This window comes from Bos indicus, chromosome 5 (genome assembly GCF_029378745.1).
Source record: "Bos indicus isolate NIAB-ARS_2022 breed Sahiwal x Tharparkar chromosome 5, NIAB-ARS_B.indTharparkar_mat_pri_1.0, whole genome shotgun sequence".
Lineage (NCBI taxonomy): Eukaryota > Metazoa > Chordata > Mammalia > Artiodactyla > Bovidae > Bos > Bos indicus.
In genome coordinates, this window is record NC_091764.1 from 12,135,806 (window position 1) to 12,153,070 (window position 17,265).

A 17,265-nucleotide genomic window follows, 5' to 3' on the forward strand; every position below is an offset into this window, starting at 1 on the left:
TTAATATATGTATGCTGTGTGTGTATGAGCACATTATTTCTACTTTAATTAGAAATGGAATCAAATTATAAATACAGCTTCTCATCTACTTTGTTTCATTTGTTTCATTTAGATTTTTTCTATCTCATTAAATACACTGCAGAAGCTGAATGATGTTTCACCATGTAATTTATTTGAGCAATACCCAGTTGTCTGTAGCCACTTTCACTTTTTCACAGTTGTAGCAAGGAGTAGCCCGGTGTTTCACTCCCTATGTACATCTTTAATTATTTCCTCACCATAAAGTCCTGAAGGTGAAGTTCTAAATTAGAATTTAATTCTAAATCAATTTAATTAATTAAATTTGTTAATTTTCTTCAACAAAGAGCTCTCATATTCTAGTATATATTCTAACACCTCTCATATCTTCAACAAACAGTTGTCTGTTTAAATCACTTATCAATTTACAGGATGATATCATGTGGTCTGCGCTTGTGAGGTTGTTTGATCCTGTGAAATCTCCCAGATGTTATGCCATTATTGCCCTGAAGAAGCAGCAATGATTTCCATTGAAGCAAGGTATTAGCTATATCTGTTTGCGGAATCTTTTGCTAATTTTGTTTTTCTAAACATTAATACAATGTTATGTAAATATTTGAAAGACATTGTTATATATCTTAAATAGACAATAAAACCATAGCTAAAGCAGAATGCCTTAATCCATTTTCCATTGTCAAAGCATACATTAATTAAAAAAAATTAAAACTCATGAAAATATTAGAAAAGAATTGACCTACATTTCTGAATTCCTGCTGCTGCTGCTGCTGCTGCTGCAAAATCGCTTCAGTCATGTCCGACTCTATGCGACCCCATACACGGCAGCCCACCAGGCTTCTCCGCCCCTGGGATTTTCCAGGCAAGAGTACTGGAGTGGGTTGCCATTGCCTTCTCCAAGTACGTCCCTAGAACATTATAATCTGGGCCTTGTTTCCTGTTCAATTATAGAGACTTCTGCTATTTACTGCATATCACATTTTGACGTTTTACTGACTTAACATATGAAAGGTATAGTTATACTTACAGTAAAACTAGTTGGTCCTGAAGACCATTAGCATTTTCTTTCACATTTTGGAAGGATTTTTCATGTTATCAGAAAGGAAAAAGTCATGCTTAAATAAATACCCAGGAAACAGGCCAGATATTAAAAGTCCTTAATATAAAGAACATTTTATACTCTGTTTTAGTCTAAATTACAAGAGGAAGTATTCTGTGTCCTTAAAGGAATATGCATCTTGTAATTGAGATATTCACCTTAAGGATTCTTTTTTTAAATTAATTAATTTATTTTAATTGGAGGCTAATTACATTATTGTGATGACTCTTGCCATACATTGACATGAATCAGCCACAGGTATATATGTGTCCCTCCATCCTGAACCCCATCCACCCACCTTCCTCCCCACCCCATCCCTCTGTGTTGTCCTAGAGCATCGGCTTTGGGTGCCCCGCTTCATGCATCGAACTTGGACTGGTCATCTGTTTTACAAATGGTAATATAAATGTTTCAGTGCTATTCTGTCAAATCATCCCACCCTCGCCTTCTCCCAGAGTCCAAAAGTCTGTTCTTTACTCACTTTAAGGATTCTTGGGGCGTTTACCAAAATAAAGGATGAGTTGGCACTTAAGGAATCACCTGGTTCTGTGTAAAAAGTCAAACTAGGAAAAACGAGTGAATCGGGGAAGACCAGTACTCTGCCCAGAGTGGTGCAGAGTCCTTTCATTAGCAGAAAACTTGAAGTTTCTGATTTGCACAGAAGAAGTGGACAGGTAGGGGGAGAAAAGTTTACTTGATTCTCAGCTAGAGACTGCATAAAATTTTTCCTGGGGAAAGAGTAACTGCTTTCTTAAATTTTAGAGTCTATCCACAGGTGAGACCAATTTCTTGCTTTGGGTTGTGATACTGAGTTTGTGCCTAGTATATATGTGAAAAGATCTTGAAGCTGGGAAATAAATGTGAAAAGACCCTGGTGTAGTATATATGTGTATATATATACTATATATGTGTGTGTGTGTACACACACATATATAGTATATATATGTGTGTGTACACACACATATATATATATAGTATATGTATAGTATAGTATAGTATGTATATACTATATATGTATATATACATATATATACATAGTATATACATAGTATATACATATATACATAGTATATATATAGTATATAGTATATAGTGTATATATATAGTATATAGTATATACTATATATGTATATATACATATATACATATGTATATATGTATATATATAGTATATAGTATATATAGTATATAGTATATGTATATGTATATATACATATATAGTAAATACTATATACTATATATATATACTATATACTATATATACTATATACTATATATATATACTATATATATATACTATATACTATGTATATAGTGTATAGTATAGTATGTATAGTATAATATATATATACTATATATGTATATATACTATACATATATAGTATATATATGTATGTGTACACACACACATATATATATATACACACATATATAGTATATAATACATATACATATATATGTATATATGTGAAAAGACCCAGATGTAACCAGTATATATTAGAAAAGACCCTGATGCTGGGAAAGATTGAAGGCAGGAGAAAAAGGAGACCACAGAGGACAAGATGGTTGGATGGCATCACCGACTTGATGGACATGAGTTTGAGCAGGCTCCAGGAGATGGTGAAGGACAGGGAAGCCTGGCGTGCTGCAGTCCATGGGGTTGCAAAGGGTCAGACATGACTGAACGACTGAACAACAACAGCAATATATGTGAATGATCAGGTGCTTTGTATACTGAGTAAGATACTGGGAAAATTAGCCATTTTTCAAGCTCTTTATGCTGAGTTTTAAATGTGTACAGAAGTAGAGAATAGATTATAATAAATCCCCCTGTACTCATCACAGACTTTAATAATTAGAAGCACTTACCAATCTTGTTTCATCAGCACACACATGAGCATGCATACATACACAATTGTCACACACACCCACCATCCATGGAAAATTTTAAGGCAGATCTCAGGCAGCTTGTTATTTTACCTAAATACTTCAGTGTATATTTCTAAGTTAAGGATTTTTTTTCCCATAGTAATCTATTACTTGTCCTCATTCACATTTCCATGATTGGCTCCAAATGTCTTTACAGATTAATACCTCATTTGGTTCAGTTCAGAATCTAAGCAGGGTCCACACGTTTGCATCTGATTGATGTGTGTCTTTAGGTTACTTTTTTATTCTCTTTCCTCATGTTGTTTCTTATATGAGTAGCTTTCTCAGGAGCAGAAAACCTTTCCAGGCTACTTTCTTTCCTTTCATAATTTTACTTCTGTTTAAAATTTTAAACTTTTTTCTAAAGTCCAAATATTTATATAACATTCATTCCAGTTTCCCTGGTGGCTCAGAGGATAAAGCGTCTTCCTGCAATGCAGGAGACCCGGGTTCGATCCCTGGGTTGGGAAGATCCCCTGGAGAAGGAAATGGCAACCCCCTCCAGTACTCTTGCCTGGAGAATCCCATGGACAGAGGAGCTTGGCGGGCTACAATTTATGGGATCACAAAGAGTTGGACACAACTGAGCATGCATTCATACATGATGGAATGCTTACCACGTGTCAGGTATATGTAGACACTGGCAGTATGGAGACAAACAAAAAATGTCTCTGTCCTCAAAATGTTCAGTGAGGAAGACAATAAAATTACTAATTACGGTAATTAATACTATAATCACTGGACATAGCTAAGAGGATCAGGGCATAGGATTCTTTAGGGCATCTTTAGATCAATACACTTGAGGGCAAGAGGGAATCAGTAATGTTAGTACCATAGTTTGGATTCATGTAAATTAAGTTGTGTACTTGCCTAAGTCACTTAACTATTTGGTGCACTTCAATTTTCTCATCTGCAGAAATATAAAAATAGAATTTACTCCAAGTATGTTATGAGGGTTAAAGGAATAAGTATGTGTCATTGAACTCCCCCAAACCATCTCCAGGCACCCTGTTTATCAAGCAAAATTAAGTTTATTAGAATTCAATGCAGTAAAAAGAAACTCCTCCTGGACAGTCTCTGAAGGGGAAGTCACGGGGGAGGATATTTGAAGGATTTCAAAGTCTGGACTCGAGTAGTTTAAGGTAGCTTTTTTAAGGTGGAGAACAGACAGGGATTTGGGAAAGTTCCTGACCTGATACAAATTTTATGGTTAATATCTATAGCAGGGTGAGGATCTCAAAGCATATCTTGATGATAAGTAAACTGTTGCTTGATAAGTTAACTCTTTGCCAAGGTGAACAGATTGTTTATCTGAGATAAATTGACATATGGGAATTTCCTGAAACAAACAATGAAGTTATTTATTAGTTTATGGTCTTATCTTCCTTGGGCAAAGTTTTCTTGTCACAAATAAATCGTGTTGACACAGGTGGTCCAGGTTCTTAGACGCCATAGCTCTGTCAGATTAGTGCAGATGGTTGCAGTTCTCCTTGTAAAGTACTTAATTCTTGGCACATAATGCATAATATAAAAGCAATAGTTGTGGTTTTTAAATGTCCTAGAGGGAGACAAATGGAAGCTTAACTGTCTTTATAACAGTAATTTTTGTAGGGGAAAAAAGTGTTTTTAGGGAAAAAACAGTGATTGTATCTATAGGTATAAATGCCTAGAGTTATACAAAAGGCTTTCTATACCACATAAATCTGATTGTTCTTTAATTTGTGTTTCTTGCTGCTGTACATAATAATGATAATTATTGTTACCCTCTTTAACATGCATAGTTATTCCAAAGTCTTTGCATGAGTCATGTGGTTTCATTTTTTCCAAGGTGGCTAAGAGCTAAATTGAACATATTTTTAAATACTTTTTATTTGTTTTTAATTGAAGTATAGTTGGTTTATATATTATATGCTACAGGTATACAACATAGTGATTAATAATTTTTAGATGTTATACTCTATTTATAGTTGTTATAAAGTATTGTCTGTATTTTTCTGCTGTGCCAATCTGATCTCATCACTTCATGGCAAATAGAAGAGGAAAAAGTGGAATCAGTGACACATTTTATTTTCTTGGGCTCTAAAATCTCTGCAGGCAACTGCAGCCACAAATTAAAAGATGCTTGCTCGTTGGTAGGAAAGCTATGACAAACCTAGACAGTATATTAAAAAGCAGTGACATCACTTTGCCAACAAAGATCCATATAATCCAAGCTATTGTTTTTCCAGTAGTCATGTCCGAATGTGAGAGTTGGACCAAAAAGAAAGCTGAACACCAAAGAATTGATGCTTTTGCATTGTGTTGCTGGAGAAGACTCTTGAGAGTCCCTTGGACTGCAAGGAGATCAAACCAGTCAATCCTAAAGGAAGTTAACCCTGAATATTCATTGGAAGGACTGATGCTGAAACTGAAGCTCCAGTACTTTGGCCACCTGATGGGAAGAGCCATCTCATTGGAAAAGACCTTGATGCTGGGAAAGATTGAAAGCAAAAGGAGGAGGTGTCAGGAGAGGAGGAGATGGTTAGATAGCATCACCAACATATATGTGTGTGTGTGTGTATATATATATGTACATACTTATGTTTATATATATAATATTTCTATATGCTTCATTTTTTCCTTCCAATTTTATTGAGATATAGTTGATATCCAGTACTGTTTAAGGTATACAGCATAATGATTTTCCTTAAATTCATGAAATGTTTACCACATTATTTAGTGAACATCTGCCATTTCATATAGACACAAAATTAAGGAAATAGAAAAAAATGTTTTCTTTGTGATAAAATCTCTCAGGATTTACTCTCTTAAAAACTTTCATATATGTATACCTGTGGTGGATTCATTTTGATATTTGGCAAAACTAATACAATTATGTATGGTTTAAAAATAAAATAAAATTAATTAAAAAAAAAAAAAACTTTCATATATAACATGCAGCAATGTTAATTGTATTTAAGTTGTGTACTATATTCCCTAGTACAATACTTACTTATCTTATAACTAAGAATTTGTACCTTTTGACTGCCTTCACCCAGTTCCCCCTGCCTTCCCTTGTAACCACAAATCTGCTCTCTTTTTCTATGAGTTGTTTGCTTTTAAAGTGTAATTTATCTCCAGTTAACACTATGTCAGTACCTGTCACACAGCATAGTGATTTGATATTTCTGTACCCGTCAAGATGATCATCACAATAACTCCAGTTACAATCTGTCATCATTCAAAGATATTACATAGTTATTTTTTAAATTTAATTTGAAGTATAGTTGATTTACAATGTTGTATTAATTTTTACTGTAGAGCAAAGTGATTGTAATATATATGTCATATATGAATATGCATACACACACTTACATGGGCTTCCCTGGTGGCTCAGCTGGTAAAGAATCCACTTGCAATGCAAGAGACCTGGGTTCGATCCCTGTGTTGGGAGGATCCCCTGGAGAAGGGAAAGGCTACCCACTCCAGTATTCTGGCCTGGAGAATTCCATGGACTGTACAATCCATGGGTTCGCAAAGAGTCAGACACAACTGAGCGACTTTCACTTCACTTCATATATATATATATAAAATATGGATGGTGGTGGTGTAGGTGCTCAGTCATGTCCCAGTCTTTGCAGCCCCATGGACTGGAGCCCAGCAGGCTCTTCTGTCCATGGTATTTTCCAGGCAGAATACTGGAGCAGCTTGCCATTTCCTGCTCCAGGGGATCTTCCCAACCCAGGGATCAAACCCCATCTGCTGAATTGGCAGGTGGGTTCTTTACCACTAGCACCATCTGGGAAGCCCATACACACATGCATTCTTTTTTATATTCTTTTCCATTTGTGGTTTATCACAGGATATTGAATATAGTTCCCTGTGCTATACACTAGGACCTTATGGTTTATCCATTCTACGTACAATCATTTGCATCTACTAACCCCAAATTCCCAGTTCATCCCACCTCCCCACCCCACACTGTACGTTTCATAACCGTGACTCATTTGTTTTGCAATTGGAATTTTCTACTTCTTCACCTATCCTCCCCTCCCTAACCTGCTCTCCTCTGGCAATCATCTGTTTGTTGTCTGTAGCTATGAGTCTATTTCTATTTAGTTATGTTTGTTCATTTGTTTTGATATTTAGACTCCAAATATAAGTGAAATCGTTCAGCATTTGTCTTACTCTGTCTGACTTATTTCATCTAGCATAATACCTGCCAAGTCTATCCATGTTGTTGCAAATGGCAAAAATGTCATTCCTTTTTTAGCTAAGTAATATTCCTGTGTGTGTGCATGCGTGCGCGTGTGTGTGTGTCACATCTTCTGTTTCCATCCATCTACTGACAAGCACTTCGGAGAAGGCAATGGCACCCCACTCCAGTACTCTTGCCTGGAAAATCCCATGGACAGAGGAGCCTGGTAGGCTGTAGTCCATGGGGTCACAAAGAGTCAGACACGACTGAACGACTTCACTTTCACTTTTCACTTTCATGCATTGGAGAAGGAAATGGCAACCCACTCCAGTGTTCTTGCCTGGAGAATCCCAAGGATGGGGGAGCCTGGTGGGCTGCCATCTATGGGGTCACACAGAGTCGGACATGACTGACATGACTTAGCAGCAGCAGCATTGACAAGCATTTAGGTTGCTTTCATATCTTGGCTATTGGCAGTAATGCTGCAGTGAACACAGGGGTGTATATATCTTTTTAAATTAGTGTTTTTGTTTTCTTCAAATAACTACCCAAGAGTGGAATTGCTGTATCGTATGGAAGTTGCATTTTTAATTGCTTAAGGAACATTCATCTGTTTTCCATAGTGGCTGCAGCAGTTTATATCCCCACAAAGTGCACAAGAGTTCCCCTTCACTACATCCTCACCAACATTTGTTATTTGTGTTCTTTTTAATGATAGTCATTTCAGACAGGTGTGAGGTAGTATCTCATTGTGGTTTTTCTTTGCATTTCTCTGGTGATATTGATCATCATCTTTTCATGTTCCTTTTGACTATCTGTATATCTTCTTTGGAAAAACGTCTATTCAGATGCTCTCCCCACTTTTGATTGGGTTGTTTGGGAAGGGTTTTGATGTTGTTATATGAGTTCTTTGTATATTTTTCAATATTAACCCCTTATTGGATATATCATATGCAGATATCCTTTCCCATTCAGTAGGTGAACTTTCCATTTTGTTGGAAGTTTCCTTTGCTCTGAAAAAGCCTTTCCATTTGATGTAGTGCCATTCATTTATTTTTGTTTCCTTTACCTAAGGAGACACATCTAAGAAATACTACTAAGATCAGTGTTAAAGAGCTTTCTTCCTTTGTTTTCTTCTAGAATTTTTATGGCTACAGGTCTTACATTTAAGTTTTTCATCTATTTTGAATTTATTTTTGTACATGGTTTGAGAAAGTAGTCCACTTGAATTCTTTTGCATGTAACTGTCCAATTTTCCCAACACCATTTATTGAAGAGTCTGTCTTTTCCTCATTGTACATTCTTGCCTCCTTTGTTGAAGATCAATTATCCATTTAAGTGTGGGTTCACTTCTGGATGCTCTTCTATTCCATTGAGCTATGTGTTGGTTTTTGTGCCAGTACCATATTGTTTTGATTACCGTACCTTTGTAATATTTGGAATTAGGAAGGATGATGCCTCCAACTTTGTTGTTCTTTCTCAGGACTCTTTTGGCTATTCAGGGATTTTTGTTTTTTCATACAAATTTTACAATTATATTTTCTAGTTCTGTGACAAATGCCACTGATATTTTGATAGTTCCATATGCTTTACTTTTTAATTAATTCATTTTATTTTTTGGCCGCATCTGGTCTTCGTTGCTTTGCGTGGGCTTTCTCTCGTTATGGCATGTGGGAGCTGCTCTCCAGTTGCAGTGCGTGGGGCTTCTCACTGCGGCGGCTTCTCGTGTTGTGAAGCACAGGCTTTAGGTGCGCAGGCTCGGTACTTGCAGTTCGTGGGCCCTAGAGCTCACTGGCTCCAGCAGCTGTGGCTCATGGACTTAGTTGCTCCACAGCAGGTAAAATCTTCCAGAAAGAGGGATCAACCCCGTGTCCCCTCCATTAGCAGGCAGATTCTTAAACGCTATGCTACAAGGGAAGTCCTCCTGTATGCTTTAAATTTAAGAAGTATACCTTTAAATAACTTTGGAGTTAAAGAAGAAAGTGGAAATGAGAAAATATCTTGAATAATAATGAAAAAATTACAATTTTTGATTACACATAATTGTAACTTTTATTACAAATTACACATCAAAATTTATGAGATAAGTTAAACCATGATATAAGGAAACATCAGTTGTGAATACATATTAGAAAATAAAAGACCAAAAATCAAAAGATTAGTGGAAGGAAAATACACAGAGAGATAATTAACACCTCCAAAGTTGGTTTTTAGATTTAAAAAAAAACTGTCACAACTCTGGCAAGAGTAGACATTTAAAAAAATAATAAAACATAGGAATATAAAAGGGGACATCACTATAGATCTTAGAGAAATTAAAAAGGTAGTAAGAATAATATGAACTGCTTTATGCCAGTACCTTTGAACATTTATATAAAATGGAAAATTTTTCTCAAAGAAATGCAATATGCCAAAACTGCCTCAAGAAGAAAAATAAAACATGAATAATCATATAACTGTTATATTGAATCTGCAGTTAATCCTCTATTAATTCCCTATATCTCAACAAAAGTACTTTGTGGATGTTAAATATAATTGTTACCCACTGTCTTGTTGGTTTACAAGTAAAGGTTGAGGAGAAAGATTTCAAAGCTATTAATAGTTCCTAAATTCAGGAGTTTATAATCTAGTCATTGAAACATATGTGAGGCATATGGAAGAGTGAAGAGTTAGATAATGACATCCCGGAGGAGACAAAGAAAGTGTCCACATAAACACACAATGCTTTACCATGAACTGTGTCCTAGACTGCCGACTTCTGTCCCATTCTTCCTCTTAGCTGTAGTTTCCTTGAGGTTGTTTTTAAATGTGGTCAGTAGAATGGTTTGTTTTCATGGAGGAAAGGACTGTTTAAGAAATACTCTGCTGTGTGAAATATGTGCTCTGGTTAACCTGTGACCAAAGGAACTGAAAGTCTCCAAACCTCCCTGATGATTTGTGCTTGGCCAGTGATACTACTGGCTACATGCATGGGAATTTATTAGTTGATGTATTTATCTCAGTGGATTGCCTCGTTAAGTTTGCAGGTGTTCTGTCAATGAAAGACCTTTTTTTTTAAATTGTACTGTTTTTATTAGAATTTTCCAATGCACAATCCAGAATAAGAAAGTTAACACATTTCAGCACAGAAGAAAGTAGCATGTATTTAAACCTAATGGGAGGAAAAGCTTTTAACTTCTACTCAGACAGTTATGATTGAACATGTTGGATTTTAGAAAATCAGAGAAAGTGTGCAAGTTCCAACCTAAAATTCAACACATTGCTTTCCATTTAGTCAGCATGGGATTTGGTGTGCATCAGCTGATCAGTTTGAACTAAATGCACACGTATTCTGAGTGAACTGCTTCTCAGGAAAGAATCCAGTCTTCTAATACTGCTACAACTCTTTCAAGAAAAAGAGTTGATGGTGGTTTTGCATTGAGCAAAATATACTCCAATAATGTGTTTCAAGGGAAAGATAAAACAGTTCCAGATCCATTTGATTATAACAACAGACATCTCTGGTGCTCTGGTGACTTCAGACCATTTCCAATTTTAGTAGACAATATAACTGTGCAGGTAAACCTCTGTGAATAAATGCATAAGGGACAGATTTTTAAATCATAAAGAAAAAAATGTTAGTGCTGTATTTCCACTTTAATTCAAAAAGACAGAAACTAAAATTGAAGGCCAAAGAGGGTTCATTTTTAACGTATAGGATGTTGGCCATCTTTCTAGTATATAAACAATGTCTATCAAGGCTCCACATTTACATTCACGTTACCAGCTTATACGTTTGGGAAGTCATTCCTTCACAGCAGGTTGTACTGTCCTGAGGAATGATATTTAGTAGTTTTGAGGGTCGACATTTACAGTGTAAGAACTGAAAACTTTTGCAAGGTAAATGCTTTTCTTGGATAACTTTTCTCTTATTAACAGCAAATAGTTATTGCTCTTGAAAATAAACAAATTTGAATTTTTTAAATATGCTTCATGTTTTAGATCTCTAGCACAGTTTTAATATCCACTTTTGTTAATGATATTACTGGTAATGTGTTTTCATTCTAATAAATTGGTTGCAGATGCTCAGAGAAGAAAGGATTTCATTAAAATTGCGGCTCTTAATAGCATACCTCCTACCTTTAAGATTAATGAAACAATAGTAAATTCAACCAAAATCTCCTTACTGGTCTATTATTATGGAAATTAAAACTTTATATCTCTTGGAGTTTTGTTTAGTTAAGGAAATGAAACCATGTTACAGAGCTTCTGAAGGTCATAGTAGCCTAGTGGAATTACATCAAGTATACATTTACATCCTGATTTTTAGATTCTAAACTGTCTACAAGATGCAAATGCATGAGAAGGAAAGGATAGCAGTTTGTGGAGGCTAAAATAGAAATGCCATCTTGGAAAAATAAAACAAACAATCAAATCTAATTTTTCCAAAAACAGTGTATCTGTGTCTCTGATCAAGTAAGATATGTATAAGTTCAACAAAACTTTGTTGTTGTTTAGTTAATAAGTCTTAAAAAAAATTAACTCTCTTGTGGCCCCATGGACTGTCGCCCACCAGGCTCCTTTGTCCGAGGGATTTTCCAAGCAATAATACTGGAGCAGGTTGCCGTTTGCTTCTCTAGACGATCTTCCCGACCCAGGGATTGAACCTCCGTCTCCTGCACTGACAGATTCTTTACCACTGAGCCATCTGGGAAGTAAAACTTTATTGAACATCTATAACTGGATGTTTTGACACTTAACCTCAATTCTCAGAGCAATAAACTAATTCGGTGTGCATTGGGGATACAGATTGTTAGTATCAAGCAGTAGTCTATGCCTAAGGTGCAAGCAGTAATACTTATTGTAAAGTTAAAAAATAAAATTAAAAAAAAAAAAAAAAAAGAATAGTTCAGCCATTCTTCTTTCACTCTAGGGACTTAACTGTTATCTTAAAAGCACAATGATTTCAGTGGTTTATATCTACTTACAAACTTCCTTTTTGTTCTTTCCTTTTGTCTAGCTTTGTGGTCTCCAGACTTTGGTGAGCCAAAGAATTAAGATATATACTACCATATATTCAAAAGTAAACAAATCACCATGTAAATTTCCCATAGAAATATATTCTTAACACATTTAAGAGATCTTTCAGCTGTTAGTTGGTTTAAAAAAAAAAGATTCAATGATAACAATCCCATTGACATTCCAAATAATGTATTTTGTTTTTACTACTTTGTATAATAGATTCATACTTAACTTTTATTATCTCATAAGTATATGAAAGTTAAAATCAGAACTTTGCAATTTAAAGTTAAAACTTATAGCCAAGGCCACTTTTGAAAGAATTGAACACCAATGATAGTGGTTAGTTTTAACTTGCCTAGGAAGATCAATGAATATCAAGAAACTTCCTGCCCATGGTATTAATTTAATTTAAAAATAAATCTCAAGATATTTACTAAAAATAGACCTAAAGTAATTGCTAATTATTTAATACCAACTACTTTGACATTTTACATATTGTGTATACAAGGGCCACCCCAAAAGAATTAGAGTGGGGGTTTTATAAAGAGGCCTGTACATGAAATTTGAAAATCCCAAAGAAAATTTCAAAAACAGCTAACCAAATAGATGACTGACTGCATAGCATAATGTTAGAGCAGCAGCATTCCAAACAGCTTGTGGGCATATAGCAATGCTTAAAACTTCAACATGTGTGTTAAAGAGTGTATTTCTTGGTTACCAATACTGATCTTTCTGGACATCAGAGTGATATATTAAAATTGTAAGAAAATATTCCAATATATAACACTTCTTACATTGAAGTCCATGTGAATGGCATGCTTACATGTCCAAAGATTAGCTTCCAGCCATAGAAATAATATGGGAAGCAAAGACTAAGCCGGCAATTCCCTGCATCACATTTTTTTTTTTTTTCTTGAAATAAGCTGAGCTTAAGAGTCCTATTACTCAGAAATGGACTCTGCAGACCACCAGCATCAGTGTCACCTGGGAACTTGTTAAAAATGCAGAATCTGAGTCCCTACCCTAAACCTATTCAATCAGAATTGGTATTTTTAAGGAGATCCTGAAGTGCTTAACATTTGAGAAGATACATTCTTTAAGGCTCCTCTGAGATACTTTTATGCCCAAGAACACACAAGACATAGCCAGGCCCCATAGTGTCTGCTGCATTTCAAGGTTAGGGAGCGTGCAGATCCCCAGGGGACTCACTCACAGATCTGCCCTAAGTGGACCACATCTTGACTCATGCACAAGAGGTCTGTATCTAAGAAGGTTAGAGCTCCCTACCAAAGACTGAATACAAAGGAGACCAGAATTTCACAAATCCCTTCTGAGTGCAGCTGACTTTTAACAGACATTATCCCAACAAGACTTGTTAATAAATTTGGGGATTGAATTGTGGAGTATTTTGCAGCCATTTTTCAACTGACTATGGCTGTCTTTTTAATGTCAAAGATTTAATTTGAAAGTAAAATTTAAGAATGTGAAAATGTTCTGTGTTATCTGTATATCTACCATAAAACTCTAACTTATATACATAGAGCTTAGGAACAACTCTTCAGAAGGCCTTCATATCTTTCGATAGACTCTCCACATTGTATACTGTGCTTTTCCTGTTTATCTCTGATTATGGTATCTTTCACCCATGTGATCTTTTCATAGAAATAAAATTAGCAAGCCAGTAGGCATTGGAATTTGCACAGAATTTATTTAAAAAGTCAAGATACAGTGAGTCTTTTGAGGCAAACAAATCAGGTTCCTGGGCTAAACCTCAAATTGCTCTAACATACAAGCTATCATTTGTACAAATCCATGAGAAATGAATGAAGAATTTGGCTCTCAAATAATATGGTCATGCCATTTAGAACTTTTTACTTTCTTTTTGTTAAAAAAAAAAATGAAGAAAATATAATTAAATTACTTATATTCTCACCACCAAGTAGTTATTTTTATTCACTTTAAATGTTTTTATTGTTTACATTTGCCTTAACAGTCAACATGCCATTTATATTCTGCCTCTTTTACTTAACATTATGTAACAAATGTTTCCCCATGATTCTACACTGCCTTCATCATGATTATTTTTAATGACCTGAGCCCATCCTAATGACATTTACTCTATTTATCCATTATTTTATTATTAGACTTCAAGCCAACCTCTTGCTATTGTGCCTAAGACTACTGCAAATGCCTTTGAACACATGACATTATTCTTTTCTTCAGTCATTTACTTTCTATGAATATATTCTCAGAAGGAAAATTGCTAATTTAAGGTTAATAATGCTATTAAATGCATTGTATACATTAACTATTTAGGAACTCTGCTTTTTCTTGAGCCAGGGACGAAGTTCCCTTTTTTAAACAAATATATGGGACATTTGGATTTAATTCTTTTCATAAAAATTGCCAGCTTGGGAAATCATTGATAGTTAAACATAGAATCCACAACCATTTCGTAACAATAAAATTGCAAACCCTGAATAGGATCCTGCCTCCATATTTATACATAAAATACAAGGAAACATAGGCAAGCAATATACTAGTGACCAGACAGAAACCAATTCAGATAACTGAAGCCTGCATAAGTGGGCCAATAAATTAAACTCAAATATACCCTCCAAAAATGCACAAATGACCAGTCACCAAATACAAAGAGCTTTTCTATGTCCCTTATTTGATTATTTAAAAAAATAACCTACAATTTATTCTTTCCTGCAAATCCTGTTTTTCTCCGCCCAAAGTATCCACCTCGTCTAGTAAATGCTAAAAGCATATAGTTTAACTGGAATTATGAACAGACAGAGAAGGCCAATTTAAACAGATGTCATAATAAAAAAAAAAAAGAATTTACCCCACTTACATGTATTAGTTAATAGATGTCGAAATGGCCAATTTGACAGGAAGAGAAGAAGGAGCCACTTCAGTTACAGATTTCATGAAATCTGCCCCCCCACACAATAGTTCCTCTTATATGCAGTCCAAAGGTGTTGCATAAGCCCCTTCCTGGCAAGCAGGGATACATCATCAATTTCTTTGACAGTTCTGAAAGTCTACTATTCAAATTGCTCTTTCACCATCGCAGTCTCCATGGAAGGCTCCAATATGTTAACATAATTCCAGATTCACTATTCTCAAGTGTGCTGGCATCTGAGAGCTCTCTCTGAAGGAGTCTTCTTGAATGGCCAGATCTGTTTTAAAAATTTTAGAGGTGACTCCAACTTTATGTTTCTCTTATACACATACATACCATTAAACAGAGTGTCCTTGGCAACTACTCAAATTTTAAAAGGTTTTTTAAACTCCAAATGACATGATGGATTATAATAATAATGCCAACTAAATATTTATTGAGTGCCTACTCTGTGCTTGGTGCTGTTCTAAGCATTTTATATTTATTAACTTAGTTAATCCTTATAACAATCCTAAGAGGAAGGGACTATATTATTTCTGTTGCTTTACTGGAGGGAAAATTGAAATAAAGAGAGGTCAAGCAACTTGCTCCAAGTAAGAGGAAGCATGAGAATGGTAAAACCAAGGTTCAAATCCAGGCATCTGGCTTCAGGGTCCAAGTACTTAACCATTACAGGTAATGTCTCACCTCTTGCTTGTTTAAGGGGCTTCTGTGTTGGTCTTCTTAATTTTTTCAGCTTCCTCTTGAGAAAATCAAGATATTGGTGAGTGCATAACCCTAAAAACCTCAAGTAATTTGATTCTTTCTTGGTTGTCCTACCTCTAAAGGGTAGGTCTCATAATCTACCAATCAGACAGAACAGCTTTTGCAAATGGCCAGAAAAATATTTGTTTTGTTTTGTTTTCTTAGACACCTAAAAAAAGTTTCATTATTAAAAGGAAAGGGCTCAGATGGTAAAGAATCTGCCTGTGGTGTAGGAGAACCAGATTCAATCCCTGGGTCAGGAAGATCCCCTGGAGAAGGGAATAGCAACCCACTCTAGTATTCTTGCCTGGACAGAGAAATCTGATGAGTTTCAGTCCATAGGGTTGCAAAGAGTCAGACACAACTGAGCAACTAACACTTTAACACTTTCAAAATCATAAGTAAAGTGTAAAGTGATCTTGAACTTTATGCCCAAAATAATAATAGATATTTTCTTTATTTTTTTTATATTGGAAAATTAAACCTGAAAGTTCAAGTCATTTTTTCCAAAAATAACTAAACCTGCGAAGTGCTAAAAATCAAATGACAATTATGGACAATATTTAGAGAAAGCCACTCCATGACATGTCTGGAACAAGACAGCCTAGAACATTCTCAACATCTCTCTTCTGACTAATATGTTATTGCTACTTTGTAACAGTGACTACTTTCAGCCCACTTTAATTCTCCTGACTAAGAACAGTCGTTGAATGTCCCTAGCTTTTTTACAACCTCCATTTCAAAACTGTATACCTTGTGTTTTTAAATCCTCACTACCACCTTGCACTACAAGCCCAAATCCTGTAAGAAGCTCCTAAAAACTCTTCTCTTACTGAGACAACCCACAATTCTCCTGGAGTGCTTCTCTGCTGGCTTTAGTAAGCGAGATAAATCTAACTTGGATGGCAGTTTTCTTCCTAGTCCTCTCAGTTGATGGGCTATAAAAGTTTCTAAATTGTCTTGGTGGAAGTTGGTGCTAAAGTGCACTGAAGAGCAGTATCAGGGAGAAAACAAATTCTATTTCAGATATGTTGCGTGTAGGATGCTTTTGAGAAATTCAAGTAATATGAAAGAAACAATGGTTCAAAAGGGTTTGTAGAACAAAGGGGGAGCCTGGATGCGAATTTTGAAGTTATCAAGAGACAGATGGAAATTAAAGCCAGAACATGGATGAGATCACTCAGTACAAAAAGCATAAGAAGATAATGAAGAAACTGAAACTCCAGTGTTAAGCTTCTGTAGAGAAGGCTGACCAGCAAAGGTGGCTGAGAAAGCACATCCAAAGATAAAGTAGAAAACCAGGGACAGATCATCACATGAGTCAAGGAAGAGGATATTTCAAGGCCTATGGAGTAACCAATGGTTGAAAGC

The 17,265-nt window shown here is 35.4% G+C and overlaps 1 protein-coding gene and 1 long non-coding RNA gene across 5 annotated transcripts in view; one reads left to right on the top strand and one right to left on the bottom strand.

The window, feature by feature from the left end:
- Positions 1–12,681, top strand: part of METTL25 (methyltransferase like 25) — a 118,638-nt gene extending 105,957 nt beyond the window's left edge. For 2 of the 4 annotated variants that reach the window (XM_019960310.2, XM_070788882.1), the window contains exons 12-13: positions 450–558; positions 5,290–6,678. In XM_019960310.2, the coding sequence (XP_019815869.1) occupies positions 450–542 (93 nt within the window). In that variant the 3' untranslated portion in view covers positions 543–558; positions 5,290–6,678. Of the gene's footprint in view, positions 1–449; positions 559–5,289; positions 6,679–11,793 lie in introns of those variants that run through there. The other 2 variants (XM_070788881.1, XM_070788880.1) reach the window with 2 other exon arrangements.
- Positions 1–15,171, bottom strand: part of LOC139183058 (uncharacterized) — a 69,486-nt gene extending 54,315 nt beyond the window's left edge. Inside the window, exon 1 of the long non-coding RNA XR_011566515.1 lies at positions 15,100–15,171. This is a non-coding gene — a long non-coding RNA (uncharacterized lncRNA). The remainder of the gene's footprint in view (positions 1–15,099) is intronic.
- Between the last annotated feature and the right edge of the window lie 2,094 nt (positions 15,172–17,265).